Raw genomic sequence first — 22,747 nt, 5'->3', positions numbered from 1 at the left:
AAGGTCACCCCTCAGCCTCCTGCACTCCCAGGAATAAAGTCCTAGCTTGCCCAATCTCTTCCTCTAGCTCAGGCCCTTGAGTCCTGGCAACATCCTTGTGCATCTTCTCTGGACACTTTCCAGCTTAATGACACTCTTCAGGGTGACCAAAACTGAACATGATACTCCGAGTGAAGTTTCACCAATGTCTTATTCAACTGTACCATAATGTCCTAATTTCTATACACAGTTCCCTGACTGATGAAAGCAAATGAGCCAAAAGTCTTCTTCGCTACCCTGTCTAACTTGTTACATTTTGTTTGTGATTGTTGAAATAGGCTGTGATAGTTTACATAAGTGTTTAACAGTTTTTAACAGTTTTGGAATGATTCTTAAAGTCAGAAGCATTCAGATTGTTGACATCTTTGGCAACTGCCTAAACAAGGTTTTGTTTGTGTGGCTGTGGTGTATCCTAACACCTGCCACTCCCCCCACTACCCAATCCCACCCCTTGTCCAACAACACAATGAGATCCCAACACTGAAGTCCTTGATGCCTTCCACCGTTTTGTCATCAGAAATGGACTTGGGTTCCCAATGTAAACTTCCACTGGGAAACCACAACACTAAGTCCAGGCATTTTCAAGATGGATTGGAAATATCTGGAATGATAATGATCCAATGCAGGAGAATGGGATTGGATTAGATGGGGCATCTCCGTTGGCATGGACGTTGGGCCAAAGGGCCTGTGTCCGTGATGTTGACTCAATGACTATATCTCTGGTGAGTGTGGTCATCCTAACCCCAAATTCAGTGAAATTGGGTGCTCTGTAAAAGGGTAATGTTTACGATGCCCAGCACTAATACAACTCTGATATTTTCTCTTACTATTTTAGTTTGTTTCCTCAGTCAGTGCTCATTGAAACATTCCCCCTTCATTTCCTCCAGCCTCTGAGGGAGCTTGAAATCTACAGCATGAAGATTGATTCCAAAGTCATGTCTCGATTTGCTCACAATGTGATAATTAGCCGAGTGGTGAATCGAGCTAATGTATCGAAGGAAGCCTTCTTTGAGATCGAGCTGCCCAAAACGGCCTTCATCAGCAACTTCAGCATGTACGTATCAGCTGCATTATTCCCTCTAAATAATTATTTAGATTTAGGTTTATTATTGTTACGTGTATTGAGGTTTAGTGAGAAACTTTATTTCGCTGCTATCCATTTAGATCAGATAATTCTATACATCAATTTCTTGGAGTGCAGGAAAATGAGGGTTGAGCTTATAGAGGTGTACAACATTTTGAGAGGAATAGATCGGGCGGACGAGTCTGTTACCCAGAGGTGGGGAATTGAAAATCAGAGGTTAAAGTGAGGGGGGAAAGATTTAATAGGAACCTGAGGGGGGAACCTTTTCACACAAAGGTTGGTGGGTGTATGGAACGAGCTGCTAGAGGAAGTAGTTGAGGCAGGTACTATCGCAATGTTTATGAAAATTTGAACAGGTACTTGCACATGACAGGTTTAGAGGGAAATGGGCCAAACGCAGGCAAGTGATTCTAGTGTAGATGGGACATGTTGGTTGGTGTGGGCAAGTTGAGCTGAAGAGCCTGCTTTCATACTGTATCACTCTATGACTCTAATACAATTGTCAGATACAAGTACAATAGATAGACCAAAGGGGATAATGCATTTCTTGTCATTGTAGCGCACCAGTTAACATAAAAGGGCTCCTCTGTGGGAAACTAATCTTTATCGCCTACTTAGATTGATCAGCGAAATGATTGATGTGGTGTTCAGCTCTGGTTTTGGTTGGGAAAATAATAAAAGCCTGAAAAAACATAGCCAAAGTTAATCTGAGAAGAGAAGAAAAACTGAGAGAGGCTGCAGCAAGCACGTCCAGATACTAGGGATAAAAGTCAGGCAACATTTGTGTGTGTGAATGGTTAAAGCTGAGTAGCACAGTTACTGTCAAAATCTGCTACTCTCTAGCCCTCTGCATCCAAATTCTCAAACCTCTATGGAAATCAGGTCCGGTTTCCTTCCAAAGGACCTTGACTGCAATTTAAGTGATGCCTGAGCTATAAAGCAACAGTGGCAGCATTCTGGAACGATAAAGAGGCAGAACAGATTGTCAAGGACATTTTTTCATGTGGAGTTAGGATCATGAGGAATGCTGCTCCAGATATCGCACGGAAGTGGAATGGATACTTTTTTGTTGCATGTGACAACGCACAGTGAAATTCTTTGCTTGTGTACCCAAGGTGTGCAAATAGTCGCCACATAGACGGCGCTGACAAAGTTACTAAGTACCCCCACAGGCTCCTCCTTTGATCTCCCCCTCCCCCCCCCCCCCATATGTTGGTCCCCCCACACCAGGTCCTCCATTGCCCTTCCCTCCCCCCCTCATGGCGGTTCCCCATGCCCTCATCAACCGCCGACCGCGGGTTGACTCACGAGGCCCCACCGCCATTGCCGCGAGGCCCCGCGAAGCTGCAGTATTTACAACTCCTCTCCTGCAAGACCCTCAAAAAGTCACTACCAAAGGCTCATATGTAAGCTGATGCATGGCCTGACCTTTAGCAGCCAGTGGCTACTGTGCTTTCTCCTCAGAGGCAGGGCAATAGGTAGTACGTAAAGGTGTGAACCTACTGTAATGTATTAATGTTTTTCCAATTGTGAATTCACCACTGGATTACTCTGACTAAATGAACTCGGTGCAGATTGATTCCAAATTTAATCCTCTTTTCTGCATAGAATGTGACCTCCCCTTTGTAATTCTGTGCAATATAAAAAGGGTCCTGAGTTTTCTGAACAGTGCACATGTAGCATTCTGTTCTAGGAAAGGGGCTATAATTCACATGTAAACACAGAATTATAGTATAAACTAGACTAAGTGGGACCCGTTGGGTCCCATGTTCACACGGGAGGGCTAGTCCCCTGACGCAATATTCCACCTCTCCACCAATTCCAATATTGGTGACCAGTGGGGGGGGCTTTCTGGAGTGCTGGTATGGGTTCTTGGGGTGGCAGCTCAGTCCCTCAAGCCTGATCTGCTGGCAGCTCACTAACGGCTGGTGGGCTGGTAGTTGACTCATGACTATTCCTTCAATTCCTTATCAAGCAGGGTGCAAGGCCACCAAATTCAAGTGCAGTTTCATACCACTTCAAGCTGGATCCAAGGCCGCCAAATTCAAGTGCAGTTTCATTCCACTTCAAGCAGGGTGCAAGGCCACAAAATTCAAGTGCAGTTTCATTCCATTTCAAGCAGGGTGCAAGGCCACCAAATTCAAATGCAGCTTCATACCATTTCATGCAGGGTGCAACCACCATAAAACCACACAAAACACCAAACTCACAGTTCAGTAGTCATTCAGTGTGTTCAGTTGATTCACAGCTCAGACAGAGTCGTGACCTCTCCCTCCCCCATCACACAGAGACTGAGCCACACCCACACATCCAGGTTTTATAACCCCTCCTCCACCAACCGGAAAAGGTGTGGCTTTCATGGCGTGATTGACAGGAGAGAGATTCTCAACATTTTTTAAACACTGATAACATTTTTATTTTTAATTGATGGGAAGAATTCTCTGCACCTGCTCAGCAGAGGGGGCCTGAGTAAGATGGCCAAAAATCACAGCAGTAAGTAGTAGCGTTTTATCCAAAATCAATATACAGTAAGTAGTGCCTTTCAACTTCAAGCCAAACCACCCAAGCCACCATTTGCAATAAGTGGTGCATTTCCACTTCAAGCCAAAGCACCCAAGCCACCATTTGCAGTGTAGTGCCTTTCAACTTCAAGTCAAAGCACTCAAGCTACCATTTGCAGTAAGTAGTGCCTTTCAACTTCAAGCCAAAGCACCCAAGCCACCATTTGCGGTAAGTAATGCCTTTCAACTTCAAGCCAAAGCACCCAAGTCACCATTTGCAGTAAGTAGTGCCTATCAGCTTCAAGCCAAAGCACCCAAAACAACATTTGCAGTTAGTGCCTTTCAACTGCAAGCCAAAGCACCCAAGCCACCATTTGCAGTAAGTAGTGCCTTTCAACTTCAGGCCACCATTTGCAGTAAGTAGTGCCTTTCAACTTCAAACCAAAGCACCCAAGCCACCATTTGCAGTAAGTAGTGCCTTTCAACTTCAAGCCAAAGCACCCAAGCCACCATTTGCAGTGTAGTGCCTTTCAACTTCAAGCCACCATTTGCAGTAAGTATTGCCTATCAAATTCAAACCAAAGCACCCAAGCCACCATTTGCAGTAAGTAGTGCCTTTCAACTTCAGGCCACCATTTGCAGTAAGTAGTGCCTTTCAACTTCAAGCCAAAGCACCCAAAACACCATTTGCAGTTAGTGCCTTTCAACTTCAAGTCAAAGCACTCAAGTCACCATTTGCAGTAAGTAGTGCCTTTCAACTTCAGGCCACCATTTGCAGCAAGTAGTGCCTTTCAACTTCAAGCCAAAGCAATCAAGCCACCATTTGCAGTAAGTAGTGCCTTTCAACTGCATGCCAACATTTGTATAAGTAGTGCATTTCAACTTCAAGCCAAAGCACCCAAGCCACCATTTGCAGTAAGTAGTGCCTTTCAACTTCAAGCCAAAGCACCCACGCCATCATTTGAAGTAAGTAGTGCCTTTCAACTTCAAGCCAAAGCTTCCAAGCCACCATTTGCAGTAAGTAGTGCCTTTCAACTTCAAGCCAAAGCACCCAAGCCACCATTTGCAGTAAGTAGGGCCTTTCAACTCATGCCATCATTTGCAGTAAGTAGTGCCTTTCAACTTCAATTCAAAGCACTCAAGCCACCATTTGCAGTAAGTGGTGCCTTTCAACTTCAAGCCAAAGCACTCAAGCCACCATTTGCAGTGTAGTGCCTTTCAACTTCAAGCCAAAGCACCCAAGCTACAATTTGCAGTAAGTAGTGCCTTTCAACTCCAAGCCAAAGCACCCAAGCAACCATTTGCAGTGTAGTGCCTTTCAACTTCAAGCCAAAGCACCCAAGCCACCATTTGCAGTAAGTAGTGCCTTTCAAATTAAAGCCAAAGCACTAAAGCCACCATTTGCAGTTAGTGCCTTTCAACTTCAAGCCATAGCGCCCGCCACCGTTTGCAGTAATATGTGCCTTTCAACTTCAAGCCAAAGCACCCAAGCCACCATTTGCAGAAAGTAGTGCCTCTCATCTTCAAGCCAAAGCACGCAAGCCACCATTTGCAGTAAATAGTAACTTTTAACCTCATGCCACCATTTGCAGTAAGTAGTGCCTTTCAACTTCATGCCACCATTTGCAGTAAGTAGTACCTCTCAACTTCAAGCCAAAGCATCCAAGCCGCCATTTGCAGTAGGTAGTGCCTTTCAACTTCATGCCACCATTTGTATAAGTAGTGCCATTCAACTTCAAGCCAAAGCACCCAAGCCACCATTTGCAGTAAGTAGTGCCTCTCAACTTCAAGCCAAAGTACCCAAGCCACCATTTGCAGTAAGTAGTGCCTTTCAACTTCAAGCCAAAGCACCCACGCCATCATTTGAAGTAAGTAGTGCCTTTCAACTTCAAGCCAAAGCTCCCAAGCCACCATTTGCAGTAAGTAGTGCCTTTCAACTTCAATTCAAAGCACCCAAGCCACCATTTGCAGAAAGTGGTGCCTTTCAACTTCAAGCCAAAGCACTCAAGCCACCATTTGCAGTGTAGTGCCTTTCAACTTCAAGCCAAAGCACCCAAGCTACAATTTGCAGTAAGTAGTGCCTTTCAACTCCAAGCCAAAGCACCCAAGCAACCATTTGCAGTGTAGTGCCTTTCAACTTCAAGCCAAAGCACCCAAGCCACCATTTGCAGTAAGTAGTGCCTTTCAAATTAAAGCCAAAGCACTAAAGCCACCATTTGCAGTTAGTGCCTTTCAACTTCAAACCAAAGCACCCAAGCCACCATTTGCGTTAAGTAATGATTTTTAACTTTAAGCCAAAGCACCCAAGCCACCATTTGCAGTAAGTAGTGCCTATCAACTTCAAGCCATAGCGCCCGCCACCGTTTGCAGTAATATGTGCCTTTCATCTTCAAGCCAAAGCACCCAAGCCACCATTTGCAGTAAGTAGTGCCTTTCAACTTCATGCCACCATTTGCAGTAAGTAGTGCCTCTCAACTTTAAGCCAAAGCAGCCAAGCCGCCATTTGCAGTAGGTAGTGCCTTTCAACTTCATGCCACCATTTGTATAAGTAGTGCCATTCAACTTCAAGCCAAAGCACCCAAGCCACCATTTGCAGTAAGTAGTGCCTCTCAACTTCAAGCCAAAGTACCCAAGCCAACATTTGCAGTAATTGATCCTTTCAACTGCATGCCACCATTTGCAGAAAGTAGTGCCTTTCAACTTCAAGCCAAATCTCACAAGTCACCATTTGCAGTAAGTAGTGCCTTATAACTTCAGGCCACCATTTGCAGTAAGTAGTGCCTTTCAACTTCAAACCAAAGCACCCAAGCCACCATTTGCAGCAAGTAGTGCCTTTCAACTTCAAGCCAAAGCAATCAAGCCACCATTTGCAGTAAGCAGTGCCTTTCAACGTCATGCCAACATTTGTATGTAGTGCCTCTCATCTTCAAGCCAAAGCACGCAAGCCACCATTTGCAGTAAATAGTAACTTTTAACTACATGCCACCATTTGCAGTAAGTAGTGCCTTTCAACATCATGCCACCATTTGCAGTAAGTAGTGCCTCTCAACTTCAAGCCAAAGCAGCCAAGCCGCCATTTGCAGTAGGTAGTGCCTTTCAACTTCATGCCACCATTTGTATAAGTAGTGCCATTCAACTTCAAGCCAAAGCACCCAAGCCACCATTTGCAGTAAGTAGTGCCTCTCAACTTCAAGCCAAAGTACCCAAGCCACCATTTGCAGTAATTGATCCTTTCAACTTCATGCCACCATTTGCAGTAAGTAGTGCCTTTCAACTTCAAGCCAAAGCTCACAAGCCACCATTTGCAGTAAGTAGTGCCTATCAACTTCAGGCCACCATTTGCAGTAAGTAGTGCCTTTCAACTTCAAACCAAAGCACCCAAGCCACCATTTGCAGCAAGTAGTGCCTTTCAACTTCAAGCCAAAGCAATCAAGCCACCATTTGCAGTAAGTAGTGCCTTTCAACGTCATGCCAACATTTGTATAAGTAGTGCATTTCAACTTCAAACCAAAGCACCCAAGCCACCATTTGCAGCAAGTAGTGCCTTTCAACTTCAAGCCAAAGCACCCAAGCCATCATTTGAAGTAAGTAGTGCCATTCAACTTCAAGCCAAAGCTCCCAAGCCACCATTTGCAGTAAGTAGTGCCTTTCAACTTCAAGCCAAAGCACCCAAGCCACCATTTGCAGTAAGTAGTGCCTTTGAACTTCATGCCATCATTTGCAGTAAGTGATGCCTTTCAACTTCAAGTCAAAGCACCCAAGCCACCATTTGCAGTAAGTGGTGCCTTTCAACTTCAAGCCAAAGCACTCAAGCCACCATTTGCAGTGTAGTGCCTTTCAACTTCAAGCCAAACACCTAAGCTACAATTTGCAGTAAGTAGTGCCTTTCAACTCCAAGCCAAAGCACACAAGCAACCATTTGCAGTGTAGTGCCTTTCAACTTCAAGCCAAAGCACCCAAGCCACCATTTGCAGTAAGTAGTGCCTTTCAAATTAAAGCCAAAGCACTAAAGCCACCATTTGCAGTTAGTGCCTTTCAACTTCAAACCAAAGCACCCAAGCCACCATTTGCGTTAAGTAATGATTTTTAACTTTAAGCCAAAGCACCCAAGCCACCATTTGCAGTAAGTAGTGCCTATCAACTTCAAGCCATAGCACCCGCCACCGTATGCAGTAATTTGTGCCTTTCAACTTCAAGCCAAAGCACCCAAGCCACCATTTGCAGTAAGTAGTGCCTCTCATGATCAAGCCAAAGCACCCAAGCCACCATTTGCAGTAAGTAGTGCCTCTCATCTTCAAGCCAAAGCACGCAAGCCACCATTTGTAGTAAATAGTAACTTTTAACTCATGCCACCATTTGCAGTAAGTAGTGCCTTTCAACTTCATGCCACCACTTGCAGTAAGTAGTGCCTCTCAACTTCAAGCCAAAGCAGCCAAGCCGCCATTTGCAGTAATTGATCCTTTCAACTTCATGCCACCATTTGTATAAGTAGTGCCTTTCAACTTCAAGCCAAATCTCACAAGTCACCATTTGCAGTAAGTAGTGCCTTTCAACTTCAGGGCACCATTTGCAGTAAGTAGTGCCTTTCAACTTCAAACCAAAGCACCCAAGCCACCATTTGCAGCAAGTAGTGCCTTTCAACGTCATGCCAACATTTGTATAAGTAGTGCCTCTCATCTTCAAGCCAAAGCACGCAAGCCACCATTTGCAGTAAATAGTAACTTTTAACTACATGCCACCATTTGCAGTAAGTAGTGCCTTTCAACATCATGCAACCATTTGCAGTAAGTAGTGCCTCTCAACTTCAAGCCAAAGCAGCCAAGCCGCCATTTGCAGTAGGTAGTGCCTTTCAACTTCATGCCACCATTTGTATAAGTAGTGCCATTCAACTTCAAGCCAAAGCACCCAAGCCACCATTTGCAGTAAGTAGTGCCTCTCAACTTCAAGCCAAAGTACCCAAGCCAACATTTGCAGTAATTGATCCTTTCAACTGCATGCCACCATTTGCAGTAAGTAGTGCCTTTCAACTTCAGGGCACCATTTGCAGTAAGTAGTGCCTTTCAACTTCAAACCAAAGCACCCAAGCCACCATTTGCAGCAAGTAGTGCCTTTCAACTTCAAGCCAAAGCAATCAAGCCACCATTTGCAGTAAGTAGTGCCTTTCAACGTCATGCCAACATTTGTATAAGTAGTGCCTCTCATCTTCAAGCCAAAGCACGCAAGCCACCATTTGCAGTAAATAGTAACTTTTAACTACATGCCACCATTTGCAGTAAGTAGTGCCTTTCAACATCATGCCACCATTTGCAGTAAGTAGTGCCTCTCAACTTCAAGCCAAAGCAGCCAAGCCGCCATTTGCAGTAGGTAGTGCCTTTCAACTTCATGCCACCATTTGTATAAGTAGTGCCATTCAACTTCAAGCCAAAGCACCCAAGCCACCATTTGCAGTAAGTTGTGCCTCTCAACTTCAAGCCAAAGTGCCCAAGCCACCATTTGCAGTAATTGATCCTTTCAACTTCATGCCACCATTTGCAGTAAGTAGTGCCTTTCAACTTCAAGCCAAAGCTCACAAGCCACCATTTGCAGTAAGTAGTGCCTATCAACTTCAGGCCACCATTTGCAGTAAGTAGTGCCTTTCAACTTCAAACCAAAGCACCCAAGCCACCATTTGCAGCAAGTAGTGCCTTTCAACTTCAAGCCAAAGCAATCAAGCCACCATTTGCAGTAAGTAGTGCCTTTCAACGTCATGCCAACATTTGTATAAGTAGTGCATTTCAACTTCAAACCAAAGCACCCAAGCCACCATTTGCAGCAAGTAGTGCCTTTCAACTTCAAGCCAAAGCTCCCAAGCCACCATTTGCAGTAAGTAGTGCCTTTCAACTTCACGCCAAAGCACCCAAGCCACCATTTGCAGTAAGTAGTGCCTTTGAACTTCATGCCATCATTTGCAGAAAGTAGTGCCTTTCAACTTCAAGCCAAAGCACACAAGCAACCATTTGCAGTGTAGTGCCTTTCAACTTCAAGCCAAAGCACCCAAGCCACCATTTGCAGTAAGTAGTGCCTTTCAAATTAAAGCCAAAGCACTAAAGCTACCATTTGCAGTTAGTGTCTTTCAACTTCAAACCAAAGCATCCAAGCCACCATTTGCGTTAAGTAATGATTTTTAAATTTAAGCCAAAGCACCCAAGCCACCATTTGCAATAAGTAGTGCCTATCAACTTCAAGCCATTGCACCCGCCACCGTATGCAGTAATTTGTGCCTTTCAACTTCAAGCCAAAGCACCCAAGCCACCATTTGCAGTAAGTAGTGCCTCTCATCTTCAAGCCAAAGCACCCAAGCCACCATTTGCAGTAAGTGCCTCTCATCTTCCAGCCAAAGCACGCAAGCCACCAATTGCAGTAAGTGCCTCTCATCTTCCAGCCAAAGCACGCAAGCCACCATTTGCAGTAAATAGTAACTTTTAACCTCATGCCACCATTTGCAGTAAGTATACTGCCTTTCAACTTCATGCCACTATTTGCAGTAAGTAGTGCCTCTCAACTTCAAGCCAAAGCACCCAAGCCGCCATTTGCAATAGTTAGTGCCTTTCAACTACATGCCACCATTTGTATAAGTAGTGCCATTCAACTTCAAGCCAAAGCTCCCAAGCCACCAATTGCAGTAAGTAGTGCCTTTCAACTCCAAGCCAAAGCACCCAAGCAACCATTTGCAGTGTAGCGCCTTTTAACTTCAAGCCAAAGCACCCAAGCCACCATTTGCAGTAAGTAGTGCCTTTCAAATTAAAGCCAAAGCACTCAAGCCACCATTTGCAGTTAGTGCCTTTCAACTTCAAACCAAAGCACCCAAGCCACCATTTGCTGTAAGTAATGATTTTTAACTTTAAGCCAAAGCACCCAAGCCACCATTTGCAGTAAGTAGTGCCTTTCAACTTCAAGCCAAAGCACCCAAGCCACCATTTGCAGTAAGTAGTGCCTATCAACTTCAAGCCATAGCTCCCGCCACCGTTTGCAGTAAGTTGTGCCTTTCAACTTCAAGCCAAAGCACCCAAGCCGCCATTTGCAGTAGGCAGTGCCTTTCAACTTCATGCCACCATTTGTATAAGTAGTGCCATTCAACTTCAAGCCAAAGCACCCAAGCCACCATTTGCATTAAGTAGTGCCTCTCAACTTCAAGCCAAAGTACCCAAGTCACCATTTGCAGTAATTGATCCTTTCAACTTCATGTCACCATTTGCAGTAAGTAGTGCCTTTCAACTTCAGGCCAAAGCACCCAAGCCACCATTTGCAGTAAGTAGTGCCTTTCATCTTCAAGCCAAAGCACCCAAGCCACCATTTGCAGTAAGTAGTGCCTTTCAACTTCAGGCCAAAGCATCCAAGCCACCATTTGCAGTAAGTAGTGCCTTTCAACTTCAAGCCAAAGCACCCAAGCCACCATTTGAGGTAAATAGTGCCTTTCAACTTCAAGCCAAAGCTCCCAAGCCACCATTTGCAGTAAGTAGTGCCTTTTAACTTCAAGCCAAAGCACCCAAGCCACCATTTGCAGTAAGTAGTGCCTTTCAACTACATGCCACCATTTGCAGTAAGTAGTGCCTCTCAACTTCAAGACAAAGCACCCAAGCCGCCATTTGCAGTAGGTAGTGCCTTTCAACTTCATGCCACCATTTGTATGTAGTGCCATTCAACTTCAAGCCAAAGCGCCCATGCCACCATTTGCAGTAAGTAGTGCCTTTCAACTTCAAACCAAAGCACCCAAGCCACCATATGCAGTAAGTAGGGCCTTTCAATTTCAAGTCAAAGCACCGAAGCGACCATTTGCAGTAAGTAGTGCCTTTCAGCTTCAAGACAAAGCACCCAAGCCACCATTTGCAATAAGTAGTGCCTTTCAACTTCATGTCACCATTTGCAGTAAGTAGTGCCTTTCAACTTCAAGCCAAAGCACCCAAGCCACCATTTGCAGTTTGTAGTGCCTTTCAACTTAATGCCAAAGCACCCACGCCACCATTTGCAGAAAGTAGTAACTTTTAACTTAATGCTACCATTTGCAGTAAGTAGTGCCTTTCAACTTCATGTCACCGTTTGCAGTAAGTAGTGCCTCTCAACATCAAGCCAAAGTACCCAAGCCACCATTTGCAGTAATTGATCCTTTCAACTTCATGCCACGATTTGCAGTAAGTAGTGCCTTTCAACTTCAAGCCAAAGCTCCCAAGCCACCATTTGCAGTAAGTAGTGCCTTTCAACTTCAAGCCAAAACACCCAAGCCACATTTGCAGTAAGCAGTGCCTTTCAACTTCATGCCATCATTTGCAGTAAGTAGTGCCTTTCAACTTCAAGTCAAAGCACCCAAGCCACCATTTGCAGTAAGTGGTGCCTTTCAACTTCAAGCCAAAGCACCCAAGCCACCATTTGCAGTAAGTAGTGCCTTTCAACTTCAGGCGACCATTTGCAGTAATTAGTGCCTTTCAACTTCAAGCCAAAGCAATCAAGCCACCATTTGCAGTAAGTAGTGCCTTTCAATTTCATGCCAACATTTGTATAAGTAGTGCATTTCAACTTCAGGCCAAAGAACCTAAGCCACCATTTGCAGTAAGTAGTGCCTTTCAACTTCAAGCCAAAGCACCCAAGCCATCATTTGCAGTAAGTAGTGCCTTTCAACTTCAGGCCAAAGCACCCAAGCCACCACTTGCAGTAAGTAGTGCCTTTCAGCTTCAATAAAAAGCACCCAAGCCACCATTTGCAATAAGTAGTGCTTTCAACTTCATGTCACCATTTGCAGTAAGTAGTGCCTTTCAACTTCAAGCGAAAGCACCCAAGCCACCATTTGCAGTTTGTAGTGCCTTACAACTTAATGCCAAAGAACCCATGCCACCATTTGCAGTAAGTAGTGCCTTTCAACTTCATGCCACCATTTGCAGTAAGTAGTGCCTCTCAACTTTAACCCAAAGTACCCAAGCCACCATTTGCAGTAATTGATCCTTTCAACTTCATGCCACCATTTGCAGTAAGTAGTGCCTTTCAACTTCAAGCCAAAGCTCCCAAGCCACCATTTGCAGTAAGTAGTGCCTTTCAACTTCAAGCCAAAACACCCAAGCCACCATTTGCAGTAAGTAGTGCCTTTCAACTTCATGCCACCATTTGCAGTAAATAGTGCCTTTCAACCAAGTCAAAGCACCCAAGCCACCATTTGCAGTAAGTGGTGCCTTTCAACTTCAAGCCAAAGCACCCAAGCCACTATTTGCAGTGTAGTGCCTTTCAACTTCAAGCCACCATTTGCAGTAAGTAGTGTCTATCAACTTCAAACCAAAGCATCCAAGCCACCATTTGCAGTACGTAGCGCTTTTCAACCTCAGGTCACCATTTGCAGTAAGTAGTGCCTTTAACTTCAAGCCAAAGCACCCAAAACACCATTTGCAGTTAGTGCCTTTCAACTTCAAGCCAAAGCACCCAAGCCACCATTTGCAGTAAGTAGTGCCTTTCAACTTCAGGCCCCCATTTGCAGTAAGTAGTGCCTTTCAAACTTCAAACCAAAGCACTCAAGCCACCATTTGCAGTAAGTAGTGCCTTTCAACTTCAAGCCAAAGCATACAAGCCACCATTTGCAGTAAGTAGCGCCTTTCAACTTCATGCCAACATTTGTATAAGTAGTGCATTTCAACTTCAGGCCAAAGCACCCAAGCCACCATTTGCAGTAAGTAGTGCCTTTCAACTTCAAGCCAAAGCATCCAAGCCACCATTTGAATTAAATAGTGCCTTTCAACTTCAAGCCAAAGCTCCCAAGCCACCATTTGCAGTAAGTAGCCTTTCAACTTCAAGCCAAAGCACCCAAGCCACCATTTGCAGTAAGGAGTGCCTTTCAACTACATGCGATCATTTGCAGTAAGTAGTGCCTTTCAACTTCAAGTGAAAGCACCCAAGCCACCATTTGCAGTAAGTGGTGCCTTTCAACTTCAAGCCAAAGCACCCAAGCCACCATTTGCAGTAAGTAGTGCCTTTCAACTCCAAGCCAAAGCACCCAAGCCACCATTTGCAGAAAGTAGTGCCTTTCAACTTCAAGCCAAAGCACCCAAGCCACCATTTGCAGAAAGTAGTGCCTTTCAACTTCAAGCCAAAGCACCCAAGCCACCATTTGCAGTAAGTAGTGCCTATCAACTTCAAGCCATAGCACCCGCCACCGTTTGCAGTAAGTTGTGCCTTTCAACTTCAAGCCAAAGCACTCAAGCCACCATTTGCAGTAAGTAGTGCCTCTCATCTTCAAGCCAAAGCACTCAAGCCACCATTTGCAGTAAGTAGTGCCTCTCATCTTCAAGCCAAAGCACCCAAGCCACCATTTGCAGTAAGCAGTGCCTCTCATCTTCAAGCCAAAGCACGCAAGCCACCATTTGCAGTAAGTTGTGCCTTTCAACTTCAAGCCAAAGCACTCAAGCCACCATTTGCAGTAAGTAGTGCCTCTCATCTTCAAGCCAAAGCACCCAAGCCACCATTTGCAGTAAGTAGTGCCTCTCATCTTCAAGCCAAAGCACGCAAGCCACCATTTGCAGTGTAGTGCCTTTCAACTTCAAGCCAAAGCACGCAAGCCACCATTTGCATTAAGTAGTAACTTTTAACTTCATGCCACCATTTGCAGTAAGTAGTGCCTTTCAACTTCATTCCACCATTTGCAGTAAGTAGTGCCTATCAACTTCAAGCCATAGCACCCACCACCGTTTGCAGTAAGTTGTGCCTCTCATCTTCAAGCCAAAGCACCCAAGCCACCATTTGCAGTAAGTAGTGCCTCTCATCTTCAAGCCAAAGCACCCAAGCCACCATTTGCAGTGTAGTGCCTTTCAACTTCAAGCCAAAGCACCCAAGCCACCATTTGCAGTAAGTAGTGCCTTTCGAATTAAAGCCAAAGCACTCAAGCCACTATTTGCAGTAAGTAGTGCCTCTCATCTCCAATCCAAAGCACCCAACCCACCATTTGCAAGTAAGTAGTGCCTCTCATCTTCAAGCCAAAGCACGCAAGCCACCATTTGCAGTAAGTAGTAACTTTTAACTGCATGCCACCATTTGCAGTAAGTAGTGCCTCTCAACTTCAAGCCAAAGCACCCAAGCCGCCATTTGCAGTAGGTAGTGCCTTTCAACTCATGCCACCATTTGTATGTAGTGCCATTCAACTTCAAGCCAAAGCACCCATGCCACCATTTGCAATAACTCGTGCCTTTCAACTTCAAACCAAAGCACCCAAGCCACCATTTGCAGTAAGTAGTGCCTTTCAACTTCAAGCCAAAGCATACAAACCACCATTTGCAGTAAGTAGTGCCTTTCAACCTCATGCCAACATTTGTATAAGTAGTGCATTTCAACTTCAGGCCAAAGCATCCAAGCCACAATTTGCAGTAAGTTGTGCCTTTCAACTTCAAGCCAAAGCACCCAAGCCATCATTTGCACTTAGTGCCTTTCAACTTCAGGCCAAAGCACCCAAGCCACCATTTGCAGTAAGTAGTGCCTTTCATCTTCAAGCCAAAGCATCCAAGCCACCATTTGAAGTAAATAGTGCCTTTCAACTTCAAGCCAAAGCTCCCAAGCCACCATTTGCAGTAAGTAGTGCCTTTCAACTTCAAGCCAAAGCACCCAAGCCACCATTTGCAGTAAGTAGTGCCTTTCAACCTCATGCCATCATTTGCAGTAAGTAGTGCCTTTCAACTTCAAGTGAAAGTACCCAAACCACCATTTGCAGTAAGTGGTGACTTTCAACTTCAAGCCAAAGCACCCAAGCCACCATTTGCAGTGTAGTGCCTTTCAACTTCAAGCCAAAGCACCCAAGCTACCAATTGCAGTAAGTAGTGCCTTTCAACTCCAAGCCAAAGCACCCAAGCAACCATTTGCATAGTGCCTTTCAACTTCAAGCCAAAGCACCCAAGCCACCATTTGCAGTAAGTAGTGCCTTTCAACTTCAAACCAAAGCACCCAAGCCACCATTTGCTGTAAGTAATGATTTTTAACTTTAAGCCAAAGCACCCAAGCCACCATTTGCAGAAAGTAGTGCCTTTCAACTTCAAGCCAAAGCACCCAAGCCACCATTTGCAGTTAGTGCCTATCAACTTCAAGCCATAGCACCCGCCACCGTTTGCAGTAAGTTGTGCCTATCAACTTCAAGCCATAGCACCCAAGCCACCATTAGCAGTAAGTTGTGCCTCTCATCTTCAAGCCAAAGCACGCAAGCCACCATTTGCAGTAAGTAGTAACTTTTAACTACATGCCACCATTTGCAGTAAGTAGTGCCTTTCAACTTCATGCCACCATTTTCAGTAAGTAGTGCCTATCAACTTCAAGCCATAGCACCCGCCACCGTTTGCAGTAAGTTGTGCCTTTCAACTTCAAGCCAAAGCACCCAAGCCACCATTTGCAGTAAGTAAGGTACACAAAATTGCTGGAGAAACTCAGCGGGTGCAGCAGCATCTATGGAGCGAAGGAAATAGGCGACGTTTCGGGCCGAAACCCTTCTTCAGACTGATGGGGGGTGGGGAAAGAAAGAAGGAAAAAGGGAGGAGGAGGAGCCCGAGGGCGGGCGGATGGGAGGGTGGGAGGAGACAGCTAGAGGGTGAAGGAAGGGGAGGGGACAGCACATTTGCAGTAAGTAGTGCCTCTCAACTTCAAGCCAAAGCACGCAAGCCACCATTTGCAGTGTAGTGCCTTTCAACTTCAAGCCAAAGCACGCAAGCCACCATTTGCAGTAAGTAGTGCCTTTCAACTCCAAGCCAAAGCACCCAAGCAACCATTTGCAGCGTAGTGCCTTTCAACTTCAAGCCAAAGCACCCAAGCCATCATTTGCAGTAAGTAGTGCCTTTCAAATTAAAACCAAAGCACTCTAGCCACCATTTGCAGTAAGTAGTGCCTCTCATCTCCAAGCCAAAGCACCCAAGCCACCATTTGCAAGTAAGTAGTGCCTCTCATCTTCAAGCCAAAGCACGCTAGCCACCATTTGCAGTAAGTAGTAACTTTTCACCGCATGCCACCATTTGCAGTAAGTAGTGCCTTTCAACTCCATAACACCATTTGCAGTAAGTAGTGCCTCTCAACTTCAAGCCAAAGCACCCAACCCGCCATTTGCAGTAGGTAGTGCCTTTCAACTTCAAGCCAAAGCACCCAAGCCACCATTTGCAGTAAATCGTGCCTTTCAATTTCAAGTCAAAGCACCGAAGCCACCATTTGCAGTAAGCAGTGCCTTTCGGCTTCAAGACAAAGCACCCAAGCCACCATTTGCAATAAGTAGTGCCTTTCAACTTCATGTCACCATTTGCAGTAAGTAGTGCCTTTCAACTTCAAGCCAAAGCACCCAAGCCACCATTTGCAGTTTGTAGTGTCTTTCAACTTAATGCCAAAGCACACACGCCACCATTTGCAGTAAGTAGTGCCTTTCAACTTCATGCCACCATTTGCAGTAAATAGTGCCTTTCAACTTCAAGCCAAAGCACCCAAGCCACCATTTGCAGTAAGTAGTGCCTTTCAAATTAAAGCCAAAGCACTCAAGCCACCATTTGCAGTAAGTAGTGCCTCTCATCTCCAAGCCAAAGCACCCAAGCCACCATTTGCAAGTAAGCAGTGCCTCTCGTCTTCAAGCCAAAGCACGCAAGCCACCATTTGAAGTAAGTAGTGCCTTTCAAATTCAAGCCACCGTTTGCAGTAAATAGTGCCTTTCAACTTCAAACCAAAGCACCCAAGCCACCATTTGCAGTAAGTAGTGCCTTTCAACTTCAAGCCAAAGCACCCAAGCCACCATTTGAAGTAAGTAGTGCCTTTCAACTTCAAGCCAACGCTATCACGCCCCCATTGGCAGTAAGTATTGACTTTCAACTTCAAGCCAAAGCACCAGCCACCATTTCCAGTAAGTAGTGCCTTTCAACTTCAAGCCAAAGCACCCATGCCACCATTTGCAGTATGTAGTGCCTTTCAACTTCAAGCCAAAGCACCCAAGCCACCATTTGCAGTAAGTAGTGCCTTTCAACTTCAAGCCAAAGCACCCAAGCCATCATTTGCTGTAAGCAGTGCCTTTCAACTTCAAGCCAAAGCTCACAAGCCACCATTTGCTGTAAGTAGTGCCTTTCAACATCAAGCCAAAGCACCCAAGCTGCCATTTGCAGTAAGTAGTGCCTTTTAACTTCACGCCAAAGCTCCCAAGCCACCATTTGCGGTAAGTAGTGCCTTTCAAATGCATGCCACCATTTGCAGTAAGTAGTGCTTTTCAACCAAGCCATAGCACTCAAGCCAACATTTGCAGTAAGTAGTGACTTTCAACTTCAGGCCCCCATTTGCAGTAAGTAGTGCCTTTCAAACTTCAAACCAAAGCACCCAAGCCACCATTTGCAGTAAGTAGTGCCTCTCATCTTCAAGCCAAAGCACGCAAGCCACCATTTGCAGTAAGTAGTAACTTTTAACTACATGCCACCATTTGCAGTAAGTAGTGCCTTTCAACTTCATGCCACCATTTTCAGTAAGTAGTGCCTATCAACTTCAAGCCATAGCACCCGCCACCGTTTGCAGTAAGTTGTGCCTATCAACTTCAAGCCATAGCACCCAAGCCACCATTAGCAGTAAGTTGTGCCTCTCATCTTCAAGCCAAAGCACGCAAGCCACCATTTGCAGTAAGTAGTAACTTTTAACTACATGCCACCATTTGCAGTAACTAGTGCCTTTCAACTTCATGCCACCATTTTCAGTAAGTAGTGCCTATCAACTTCAAGCCATAGCACCCGCCACCGTTTGCAGTAAGTTGTGCCTTTCAACTTCAAGCCAAAGCACCCAAGCCACCATTTGCAGTAAGTAAGGTACACAAAATTGCTGGAGAAACTCAGCGGGTGCAGCAGCATCTATGGAGCGAAGGAAATAGGCGACGTTTCGGGCCGAAACCCTTCTTCAGACTGATGGGGGGTGGGGAAAGAAAGAAGGAAAAAGGGAGGAGGAGGAGCCCGAGGGCGGGCGGATGGGAGGGTGGGAGGAGACAGCTAGAGGGTGAAGGAAGGGGAGGGGACAGCACATTTGCAGTAAGTAGTGCCTCTCAACTTCAAGCCAAAGCACGCAAGCCACCATTTGCAGTGTAGTGCCTTTCAACTTCAAGCCAAAGCACGCAAGCCACCATTTGCAGTAAGTAGTGCCTTTCAACTCCAAGCTAAAGCACCCAAGCAACCATTTGCAGCGTAGTGCCTTTCAACTTCAAGCCAAAGCACCCAAGCCATCATTTGCAGTAAGTAGTGCCTTTCAAATTAAAACCAAAGCACTCTAGCCACCATTTGCAGTAAGTAGTGCCTCTCATCTCCAAGCCAAAGCACCCAAGCCACCATTTGCAAGTAAGTAGTGCCTCTCATCTTCAAGCCAAAGCACGCTAGCCACCATTTGCAGTAAGTAGTAACTTTTCACCGCATGCCACCATTTGCAGTAAGTAGTGCCTTTCAACTCCATACCACCATTTGCAGTAAGTAGTGCCTCTCAACTTCAAGCCAAAGCACCCAACCCGCCATTTGCAGTAGGTAGTGCCTTTCAACTTCAAGCCAAAGCACCCAAGCCACCATTTGCAGTAAATCGTGCCTTTCAATTTCAAGTCAAAGCACCGAAGCCACCATTTGCAGTAAGCAGTGCCTTTCGGCTTCAAGACAAAGCACCCAAGTCACCATTTGCAATAAGTAGTGCCTTTCAACTTCATGTCACCATTTGCAGTAAGTAGTGCCTTTCAACTTCAAGCCAAAGCACCCAAGCCACCATTTGCAGTTTGTAGTGCCTTTCAACTTAATGCCAAAGCACACACGCCACCATTTGCAGTAAGTAGTGCCTTTCAACTTCATGCCACCATTTGCAGTAAATAGTGCCTTTCAACTTCAAGCCAAAGCACCCAAGCCACCATTTGCAGTAAGTAGTGCCTTTCAAATTAAAGCCAAAGCACTCAAGCCACCATTTGCAGTAAGTAGTGCCTCTCATCTCCAAGCCAAAGCACCCAAGCCACCATTTGCAAGTAAGCAGTGCCTCTCGTCTTCAAGCCAAAGCACGCAAGCCACCATTTGCAGTAAGTAGTAACTTTTAACCGCATGACACCATTTGCAGTAAGTAGTGCCTTTCAACTTCATACCACCATTTGCAGTAAGTAGTGCCTCTCAACTTCAAGCCAAAGCACCCAAGCCGCCATTTGCAGTAGGTAGTGCCTTTCAACTTCATGCCACCATTTGTATGTAGTGCCATTCAACTTCAAGCCAAAGCACCCATGCCACCATTTGCAGTAAGTAGTGCCTTTCAACTTCAAACCAAAGCACCCAAGCCACCATATGCAGTAAGTAGTGCCTTTCAATTTCAAGCCAAAGCACCCAAGCCACCATTTGCAGAAAGGAGTGCCTTTCAACTTCAAGCCAAAGCACCCAAGCCACCATATGCAGTAAGTAGTGCTTCAACTTCATGCCACCATTTGCAGTAAGTAGTGCCTTTCAACTTCAAGCCAATGCACCCACGCCACCATTTGCAGTAAATCGTGCCTTTCAATTTCAAGTCAAAGCACCGAAGCCACCATTTGCAGTAAGCAGTGCCTTTCGGCTTCAAGACAAAGCACCCAAGCCACCATTTGAAGTAAGTAGTGCCTTTCAACTTCAAGCCACCATTTGCAGTAAATAGTGCCTTTCAACTTCAAACCAAAGCACCCAAGCCACCATTTGCAGTAAGTAGTGCCTTTCAACTTCAAGCCAAAGCACCCAAGCCACCATTTGAAGTAAGTAGTGCCTTTCAACTTCAAGCCAACGCTATCACGCCCCCATTGGCAGTAAGTATTGACTTTCAACTTCAAGCCAAAGCACCAGCCACCATTTCCAGTAAGTAGTGCCTTTCAACTTCAAGCCAAAGCACCCATGCCACCATTTGCAGTATGTAGTGCCTTTCAACTTCAAGCCAAAGCACCCAAGCCACCATTTGCAGTAAGTAGTGTCTTTCAACTTCAAGCCAAAGCACCCAAGCCATCATTTGCTGTAAGCAGTGCCTTTCAACTTCAAGCCAAAGCTCACAAGCCACCATTTGCTGTAAGTAGTGCCTTTCAACATCAAGCCAAAGCACCCAAGCTGCCATTTGCAGTAAGTAGTGCCTTTTAACTTCACGCCAAAGCTCCCAAGCCACCATTTGCGGTAAGTAGTGCCTTTCAAATGCATGCCACCATTTGCAGTAAGTAGTGCTTTTCAACCAAGCCATAGCACTCAAGCCAACATTTGCAGTAAGTAGTGACTTTCAACTTCAAGTCAAAGCACCCAAGCTGCCATTTGCAGTAAGTAGTGCCTTTTAACTTCAAGCCAAAGTTCCCAAGCCACCATGTGCGGTAATTAGTGCCTTTCAAATACATGCCACCATTTGCAGTAAGTAGTGCCTCTCAACTTCAAGCCAAAGCACCCAAGCCGCCATTTGCAGTAAGTAGTGCCTTTCAACTTCATGCCACCATTTGTATAAGTAGTGGCATTCAACTTCAAGCCAAAGCACCCAAGCCACCATTTGCAGTAAGTAGTGCCTCTCAACTTCAAGCCAAAGTACGCAAGCCACCATTTGCAGTAATAGTGCCTTTCAACTTAATGCCACTATTTACAGTAAGTAGTGCCTTTCAACTTCAAACCAAAGCACCCAAGCCACCATTTGCAGGAAGTAGTGCCTTTAAATTTCAAGCCAAAGCACCCAAGCCACCATTTGCAGTAAATCGTGCCTTTCAATTTCAAATCAAATCACCGAAGCCACCATTTGCAGTAAGCAGTGCCTTTCGGCTTCAAGACAAAGCACCCAAGCCACCATTTGCAATAAGTAGTGCCTTTCAACTTCATGTCACCATTTGCAGTAAGTAGTGCCTTTCAACTTCAAGCCAAAGCACCCAAGCCACCATTTGCAGTAAGTAGTGCCTTTCAACTCCAAGCCAAAGCACCCAAGCAACCATTTGCAGCGTAGTGCCTTTCAACTTCAAGCCAAAGCACCCAAGCCATCATTTGCAGTAAGTAGTGCATTTCAAATTAAAACCAAAGCACTCTAGCCACCATTTGCAGTAAGTAGTGCCTCTCATCTCCAAGCCAAAGCACCCAAGCCACCATTTGCAAGTAAGTAGTGCCTCTCATCTTCAAGCCAAAGCACGCTAGCCACCATTTGCAGTAAGTAGTAACTTTTCACCGCATGCCACCATTTGCAGTAAGTAGTGCCTTTCAACTCCATACCACCATTTGCAGTAAGTAGTGCCTCTCAACTTCAAGCCAAAGCACCCAACCCGCCATTTGCAGTAGGTAGTGCCTTTCAACTTCAAGCCAAAGCACCCAAGCCACCATTTGCAGTAAATCGTGCCTTTCAATTTCAAGTCAAAGCACCGAAGCCACCATTTGCAGTAAGCAATGCCTTTCGGCTTCAAGACAAAGCACCCAAGCCACCATTTGCAATAAGTAGTGCCTTTCAACTTCATGTCACCATTTGCAGTAAGTAGTGCCTTTCAACTTCAAGCCAAAGCACCCAAGCCACCATTTGCAGTTTGTAGTGCCTTTCAACTTAATGCCAAAGCACACACGCCACCATTTGCAGTAAGTAGTGCCTTTCAACTTCATGCCACCATTTGCAGTAAATAGTGCCTTTCAACTTCAAGCCAAAGCACCCAAGCCACCATTTGCAGTAAGTAGTGCCTTTCAAATTAAAGCCAAAGCACCCAAGCCACCATTTGCAGTAAGTAGTGCCTCTCATCTCCAAGCCAAAGCACCCAAGCCACCATTTGCAAGTAAGCAGTGCCTCTCGTCTTCAAGCCAAAGCACGCAAGCCACCATTTGCAGTAAGTAGTAACTTTTAACCGCATGACACCATTTGCAGTAAGTAGTGCCTTTCAACTTCATACCACCATTTGCAGTAAGTAGTGCCTCTCAACTTCAAGCCAAAGCACCCAAGCCGCCATTTGCAGTAGGTAGTGCCTTTCAACTTCATGCCACCATTTGTATGTAGTGCCATTCAACTTCAAGCCAAAGCACCCATGCCACCATTTGCAGTAAGTAGTGCCTTTCAACTTCAAACCAAAGCACCCAAGCCACCATATGCAGTAAGTAGTGCCTTTCAATTTCAAGCCAAAGCACCCAAGCCACCATTTGCAGAAAGGAGTGCCTTTCAACTTCAAGCCAAA

At 45.4% G+C, this 22,747-nt stretch overlaps 1 protein-coding gene across 2 annotated transcripts in view; it reads left to right on the top strand.

Moving 5' to 3' along the window:
• Positions 1–22,747, top strand: part of LOC116983506 (inter-alpha-trypsin inhibitor heavy chain H3-like) — a 103,654-nt gene that overhangs the window by 2,366 nt on the left and 78,541 nt on the right. For both annotated transcript variants that reach the window (XM_033037320.1, XM_033037321.1), the window contains one exon: positions 927–1,093. In XM_033037320.1, the coding sequence (XP_032893211.1) occupies positions 927–1,093 (167 nt within the window). The remainder of the gene's footprint in view (positions 1–926; positions 1,094–22,747) is intronic.

The sequence above is a fragment of the Amblyraja radiata genome, chromosome 18, assembly GCF_010909765.2.
Source record: "Amblyraja radiata isolate CabotCenter1 chromosome 18, sAmbRad1.1.pri, whole genome shotgun sequence".
NCBI classification, from domain to species: Eukaryota; Metazoa; Chordata; class Chondrichthyes; order Rajiformes; family Rajidae; genus Amblyraja; species Amblyraja radiata.
The sequence above is the reverse complement of the archived record's forward strand: the minus strand, read 5'-3'. Positions and strand labels throughout refer to the sequence as shown.